The 7,628-nt window shown below is 40.8% G+C and overlaps 1 protein-coding gene across 4 annotated transcripts in view; it reads left to right on the top strand.

Moving 5' to 3' along the window:
• The window catches only part of LOC135114933 (myophilin-like), a 60,740-nt gene extending 53,133 nt beyond the window's left edge, over positions 1 to 7,607 (top strand). For 2 of the 4 annotated variants that reach the window (XM_064031218.1, XM_064031220.1), the window contains 4 exons: positions 2,658 to 2,690; positions 3,389 to 3,575; positions 4,603 to 4,728; positions 6,313 to 7,607. In XM_064031218.1, coding sequence (XP_063887288.1) covers positions 2,658 to 2,690; positions 3,389 to 3,575; positions 4,603 to 4,728; positions 6,313 to 6,326 — 360 coding nt within the window. In that variant the 3' untranslated portion in view covers positions 6,327 to 7,607. The remainder of the gene's footprint in view (positions 1 to 2,657; positions 2,691 to 3,388; positions 3,576 to 4,602; positions 4,729 to 6,312) is intronic. The other 2 variants (XM_064031219.1, XM_064031221.1) reach the window with 2 other exon arrangements.
• The last annotated feature ends 21 nt before the right edge of the window (positions 7,608 to 7,628 follow it).

Below are 7,628 nucleotides of genomic sequence, written 5' to 3' on the forward strand. Positions count from 1 at the left end.
CCACGCGGAACGTCCCACCGAGAGTAAAAAAAGACAAAAATGTTATAGCCACAAAATGACAAGAAAATACTAGTGCTGGAATACAATAGAGGCCGTGATAACTTTTCTTCATGTCTCAACGGTGAAGGTTTCTGAAGTTATAAAGAGGTGATTGTTTTGATGTTGGTGCTGGCTTGTTGGAAGTGGTAACTGTGTACTGTAGGAGGTGATGGTGGTGATGGTAGTAGTGGTGGTGGTTGTAGTAGTAGTAGTAGTAGTAGTAGTAGTAGTAGTAGTAGTAGTAGTAGTAGTAGTAGTAGTGGTAACAGCAGCAGTAGTAGTAATGACAGTAATTTTCATTTGACAAGCACGATATCATTGAAATCATTCTTGTTCCCAGAATACAAGTCACCTAACACACACACACACACACACACACACACACACACACACACACACACACACACACACACACACACACACACACACACACACACACACACACACACACACACACACATTCACTAAAGCCTAAAATATCTTGTGCCTGGTCAGGAGGATACACTTCAATACACTTACATCAATCGAAATTCATCCCAGACGCTCCTCCTACACACACACACACACACACACACACACACACACACACACACACACACACACACACACACACACACACACACACACACACACACACACACACACACACACACACACACTAAAGCCTAAAATATCTTGTGCCTGGTCAGGAGTATACACTTCAGTACACTTACATCAATCAAGATTCACCCCAGACACTTCCTCCTACACACACACACACACACACACACACACACACACACACACACACGATCCCCCCTTTCACCTTCGTCTGACTTTTAACCTGTGTGGCTGTTACCTGTACAACCTCGTCTGACCTCGAGCAAGCCCAACACAGGTGATGCGACGCCCTTGCAGCCCACGAAAGGAAGGGAAAGGGAAAGGGGAAGTAAGGAGGTGGAAAGAGGAGGCAGGAAATTATTAGGCTGGCTTCGGTGATTGCTTCCGTCGAGTAACTGCTGTGTTGGCCTGACCCGAATTGGCTTTTAAGAGAAAGGTGGTTAGTGATTAGGAAAAGAGGAAAAATGCCATTCGACAGACTTAGTTGAGAGTAACGAAAGGGCACTAGTAGAAATATGGAGGATAAAGAATAGAGATGAGAGAGAGAGAGAGAGAGAGAGAGAGAGAGAGAGAGAGAGAGAGAGAGAGAGAGAGAGAGAGAGAGAGAGAGAGAGAGAGAGAGCACCCACGAATGCTACCTCCATAATGGTCTCATACCAGCCCGTGTTAACCCTTCACCCCCAGCTGTTGTTTGTGATGACTCTTTCTACCACACACCTGCTGTTTATGGCACCTGTTCCCCTCACACCTGTTGTTTGTAGCACTCTCCCCGACACCTGTTGCTTGTGGTACTCTTTACGGCGCTTGTTTCCATCCCAGCTGTTGTTTGTGACATTTATTCTCACCTGAACTGTTGTTTATAGCACCTTTCCACCACACCTGATGTTTGTGATGCTCTGACGTACCAGGTGCTGTTTGTGGCGCCTGCATCAATACCAGCTGTTGTTTGTGGCACGTCTTTCCTTACTCAGTTCTTGTTTATGGGGCGTGTTTGCACTCATCTGTTTTCTGCTTGCACAACACACACACACACACACACACACACACACACACACACAGGTGAAGGTCGTAGGACATCTGGGATCTACAATTAGGTTACTTTCCCCACTCCATATGATCATAACAACGGGCTTTCTGACGTTACTTTATGTGGGAGAGCCTTACCTTTCCTGCCTTCACTTTAATATGCGAGTGTTGTATGATGGTACTGATATTTATGGACTTTGTGAATGGAAAGTATTGTGCGTGTTTTCGTGGAATGTTCGTTTGTTTGGTTCTTGTTATCTAAGGAAGGTCCCTCAATGTGGAGAGCTGTGCCTTCCTTTAGAGCTTGATTTTTTTTTTTTTTTTTTTTTTTTTTTTTTAGCGTTTGTGAATCAGCGTTCTTTTTTTTTTTTTTTATGTGTCTTTGTGAGATGCTCGTTAGTTTGGTGTTTGTTATCTAAGAAAGGATGCTGTTTTTGTGGTCTTTCCCTTTACGGATGCGAAAGTTTTGTTTGTGTTTCTTTGTCATATGTTCATCAAGTTACCTTTTGTTATCTGAGGAGTTATTTTTTTTTATAATCTTTCTTTTGTGAGTCTGTTTTCGTTAAAGGCGCTGTTTTCTTTTTCTTTTCTTTTTTTTTCATCCAAGAACCAGACTTACAGTTAAGCCTGGGGAAATCCTGGCTTCAGTCTGCTAAAATCTGCTTGCCATGTCAGATTCAGATAGAAAGTAAGCAAGCGAGACCTGACGTGGCAGTACCCGCTCGTATATTTGCCATGAATTTATGTCCTCGTAAAAGACATCCTGCTTTGTCGCTGATGAAAGACACGGCAGCACGAAATTTCCACTTCTCTTTCTTGAATTATTATCCGGTTTACTTTTACTTTTCTATCTGTGTGTGCTTAGCGGTGTCCAGTACAAGTATGGAGTTCATTATTCAGGGGTTAGTTACATGCAGTGTCGCAAATGTGTGAGTTTTATTGTTTGTTGAGAATATGAATGTCTGACACGTTTTTTTTTCTCCTTGTTTCAGGTTGTGGACTGTCTGTACGCCCTGGGAGGCCTCGTGAGTATGCCAGGATGTGTGTTTGTGTCTCCACACACACACACACACACACACACACACACACACACACACACACACACACACACACACACACACACACACACACACACACACACACACACACACAACTTCCATTTCATAAGTTAGTGTTTTTTATTTTTCTATTTTTTTAGCTTATTTGCTCCAGCTTCAAATTATCCGTTTATTTATCATTGTTATTATTTTTACTGTTTTGTTGTTGTTGTTGTTGTTGTTGTTGTTCTTCTTCTTCTTCATCATCTTGTTGATATTATTATTATTATTATTATTATTATTATTTATTATTATTATTATTATTATTATTATTATTATTATTATTATTATTATTATTATTATTATTATCATCATTATCATCATCATCATCACCATCATCACACACACACACACACACACACACACACACACACACACACACACACACACACACACACACACACACACACACACACACACACCAAAAGTAATAAGCAAGATAAACCTCACAATAATGAGATACATACAAAAACACAAAGATAAACAATGTCCACAATAAAGCTAACACCCCCCCCCTCCCCTCCCTCTGGCAACACAAACTTAATAACATGCTAAGAAGACAGACAGTGACACCGCCGCCGACCTTCTCCACCCCCTCTCACGCCCTCTCATCCCTCCGGCCACAGGCGCAGAAGAAAAACTTCGACGGACCGGTCATTGGAGTTCGCGTGGCCAACGAGAACAAGAGGAACTTCTCTGAGGAAAAGCTGAAGGAGTCTAACAAGATCATCGGCCTGCAGTACGGGAGCAACAAGGGCGCGTCCCAGGCGGGCATGACGGCTTATGGTACAGGCAGGCAGATCATCCCTGGAAGTGAGTATAATAGAGCCACAGGAGCCGGCAGGAAGCGGTATTGTTTTGATGGGTGTGCGTGAGAGTAGAGCAAAATCTAGGCACAGGTACGAGTACAGTCACGCTCAGAAGTCAAGTAACCTGCCACTGTGTTGAGCTTTTTCTCTGTTTTATGTCTCCGATGAACTGTTGTATTCTGTTTCATATATTTTATTCTATTTTGCATATTATGAAGTTTAAGATTTGTAGTTAACGAAGTAAAGCTCAGTTGTCACTCATTCTTATGTTTACTGGAAAAGTTTCAAATCTGCGAAGAATCTGCCATTTGTCAGGTTTTGTAAGACGATTACCAGCTGATCAAGAGACTTAAGATTGCGTGGAGCACAAAACACAGTGGGATGTAGTGTTGCGGCAGGATTCTTGACTTGTGGCATGGCTGTACTGAAGTGATGGTTGATGCTGTGTTGTATTGTGTTGTGTTGTGTTGTGTTGTGTTGTGTTGTGTTGTGTGTTAGAGCAGTGACTGTTTTGTTTGCTAGGGGCTACATTAGTGTTGGGTGTGTATGATTCTAGAGGTGTGTAGTAATATAAAATTTGGTGTGATTCTCTTTATTCTTTGAGCATATAGTGCCTGTAGACTTGTTCTTAACCCTTTGACTGCTGTGAATTTTTAAGTTTAATAAAACCTCCAGTGTTTCAGAAAGTAAGTTTAGAATATAATTTCAAAAGACATCATTGATTACAAAAAGAATTAATGAAAATAGTTCAAATTTTCTAGTGTTTGTCATTTGTATTTTGGTTCTGTAAAATCATCTATAGTCTCTCATATGAAGTAACAAGTGTATCATAAGCAGTCAAAGAGTTACAGGTTTGTATGATCACTCTGTAGACTGATTATACCGTACCTACAGTATGTGTGCGTGGTGCCTGAGCTGTAATGGGGCTACTTGTGTGCGTCCGTGTGTGTGTATGTTTGAATAAGTGTATGGGTGTCCTGTGCTTTTGATCTGCGCTTACACATATCCCCTCCCCCATCCCCGCCTCCCAGCAGACGCCCAAAAGGAAATATCGGCAGATGGGCAGAAGATTATTGGCCTGCAGTCCGGCAGCAACAAGGGCGCTTCCCAAGCCGGCATGACGCCCTACGGAGCTCCTCGCCAAATCATTCCCGACGGTAAAAATCACAAGCACCACCAGGGGACAGTGGGAGGTCGATGATTGGTTGTGACGGCACGGAGGTCAAGTCTTCATGGGGCGGGTCACGGGTCACGGGTTGGCGTCACCTCTGAGTGCTGTGTGAGGAGGAAAGTGTGTCAGAATGTCTCTCCTATCTGTTGTTCTGTTGTCATGAAAGGAATTGCTGACTATGGCTGTCGTTCATGCTCTGCTTCTCTTCATTTACTCGCTGCTCGTTTTCTTCCTCCTTGTCTTCGTGGATGATTTTTTTTATTTTTTTCTGTTTTTAGTGTTAGTGATCAACGCGCAAACTTCTCGTGTCTTGCTGCTTTTGTGTGGAGCGTTTTTTTTTTTTTGTTTTGTTTTTGTTTTTTTGCCACCAAGGCATTGTGAGATAGATGAAGAATAAATAATAATGCAATACACTTGAAGAACATCATAAGAAGGGTGTTTAAATGTTGTCTCATTTTGTTCAATAAAAACTTTGATTTACTTTTGTATTGATTTTGTTTGATAGCACAAGTATTTTGGAAGTACGTTACTGTTGAAATAAACTTGAGATAGGTTGTTGAGAATATACACTTAATAATTAGTAATCAATTTGCCATACTCACTTCCAATATGTTTTGCGTTTTGTCTCTGACATAATTGTCCTGATAAATTGACATCTCTTGTGTTTTCTAAGACTTAAGATCGACTTAGAACTTAATACACAGTGGAAGTGAGTCTGGCAGATTACTCTACCTCAGACCATGACGGTACATCAGTGGAACAAAATGACAGTACTATTTTGTTACTTCCCCAACAGTCGTTACTTGCTATAATGTTCCAGTCCGGACTTGAACACCAACTCTGACCAATCGTATTTCACAGTCTTCACGCGTGATAATTTGTACGATAATCAGAACAAACAGCGGCGAGAGTTAGGCTTCCGGTGTAATCTGACGCTGATTCTGCTCTCAAGCTCCGCAACTTTCACCATTCCCCACCTCCGGCACGGCCACAAAGAAACACGCGGATTTCTTTATTGCTAGTGGTGGAATGAAAAGAATTGATCATAAAAATGCGAGAAGACGAGGAAAATTTTCGTGCATGACTGGCTTCTTAATTAAATAATCCGAATAAATTATTCAATAAGTGCCGAAAGAGAAGATTAAACGTTGATAAAAACTACTTAAATGCTAGGCAGAATAAGAATAAGATAACAATTGCATGCTTCTCTTTCTCTGTTGATGAATGAGTAACTAATCCCACTTCTCCTTCCTAAATTGGCGTCTGTACCTTGGAGGTGAGACACCAGGAATGCGGCGGGAAAATGAGAGACTTGAAAAATCCCGCGATGAACCTCCTTGAAAGGCCATTGAATCCCCTTCCATTGTCCTGTTCCCCATTCAGAACCCGTAGAACCCTTGCCATGATACAAATTGCCTTGCAGATAATGAAAAGTGAAGACCAAGAGAGAGAGAGAGAGAGAGAGAGTCCGTGAGAGAAACTAGAAATGAAGTTTTTTTCTTTCTTTTATTCGGGATTTCTCTCTCCTTCCCCCGGCCCGTTTTCTAAAGCACGTCCTCTTACATTACAGATCATGGCCGGTAGAGTGGACCCGCCGCGACCCCCTTCCCGCCTCCCTCTTGACCACAGACACACCTTCCCTTGCCTGATATTACCATGAAGAGAAACACAACACTGATTCTTTCCCTTTGTGTTTGTCTTCAAAATTTTCTCACTTTTCTCAAGTAAAAGTGATTGATAAATTATGTTTGTTGCATAGTATAAAGGAAGCAAGCATGCACTTCACGATTTTAGTAAAGCATGTGATTCTTCATTACTATTTTCGTAATAAATTACCGGAAAGAATTTCATGACAGTCTCTGAGAACTATTTGAAACTCTCTTCTTCTTCTCCTCCTCTTCTCCTCTCTCTCTCTCTCTCTCTCTCTCTCTCTCTCTCTCTCTCTCTCTCTCTCTCTCTCTCTCTCTCTCTCTCTCTTTCACACACAAGTGCAATTTTTCCCCTCCCTCGACAAAGACCTTCATTTCAGTCAGCTCTTCCTTCACTGTCAGACTTCTTCCCTTTTTTTAAGCATTTTATTGCATTTTTGTCCACAATTTCATGCTGGTCGGAGCTCAAACTGGACATCGGGTGAAAGAGAACATGGAATTATTTCGTTGTTGATGCACTGTACGTAGTAACACTCATGTAGTACTTAAGACCAGAGGGTAAACACTGAAGATGCTTGGAAAGAAATCCTCCAACAAGTTACGAATTTTTCTTGCAGTCACAAATGGTTGATCTTCCGAGTGTTATTATTTTGATATGTTAAGTTCAGTTTTCTCTGAGTTCTTGGAATATTTATAGGTTCTGATTTAAGTTTACGTGAGTCAGAACAGACGGCCAACCCTTCATGTTCCTAAGTCCACCCTTGTAGAAGTTGACTTTCATTTCCATCATGTACGTAATTTGAACTTTCATTTTCCATCATGTAACTTTGAAATCATTAACTCTGTAGATTATTTTTGCTTTTGTGTCACCTTCAGTTGATTTTGTCGTTGAAAAATAAATATATTTAATAAAAGAAAACTAATTTTAGGAATGTATTAGCTCCATGAATGTGTTTATTTCCATAATTTTATTTTTACTTCACTACTGTACAATATTCCCCATATCACTAGCTTTATGGTCCAAGGGGCGTCCATCACACTGATAGAATCTTTAATATGTAATAAAAACAAATTCATCTAGGGTCTCCATTCTAAGATATATGCATGTCTTTTTCTTTTTTTTTTTTTTTTTTTTTTGTATGCGTGTCGAAGAAAAATTATACTAACTAATATTAAGTGTTTTTACTGTGGTTCTCAATAAAACATTTGGCTGGTATTTGATCTTTTCTTTGTAACG

Source organism: Scylla paramamosain, chromosome 28 (genome assembly GCF_035594125.1).
Source record: "Scylla paramamosain isolate STU-SP2022 chromosome 28, ASM3559412v1, whole genome shotgun sequence".
Taxonomy (NCBI): domain Eukaryota; kingdom Metazoa; phylum Arthropoda; class Malacostraca; order Decapoda; family Portunidae; genus Scylla; species Scylla paramamosain.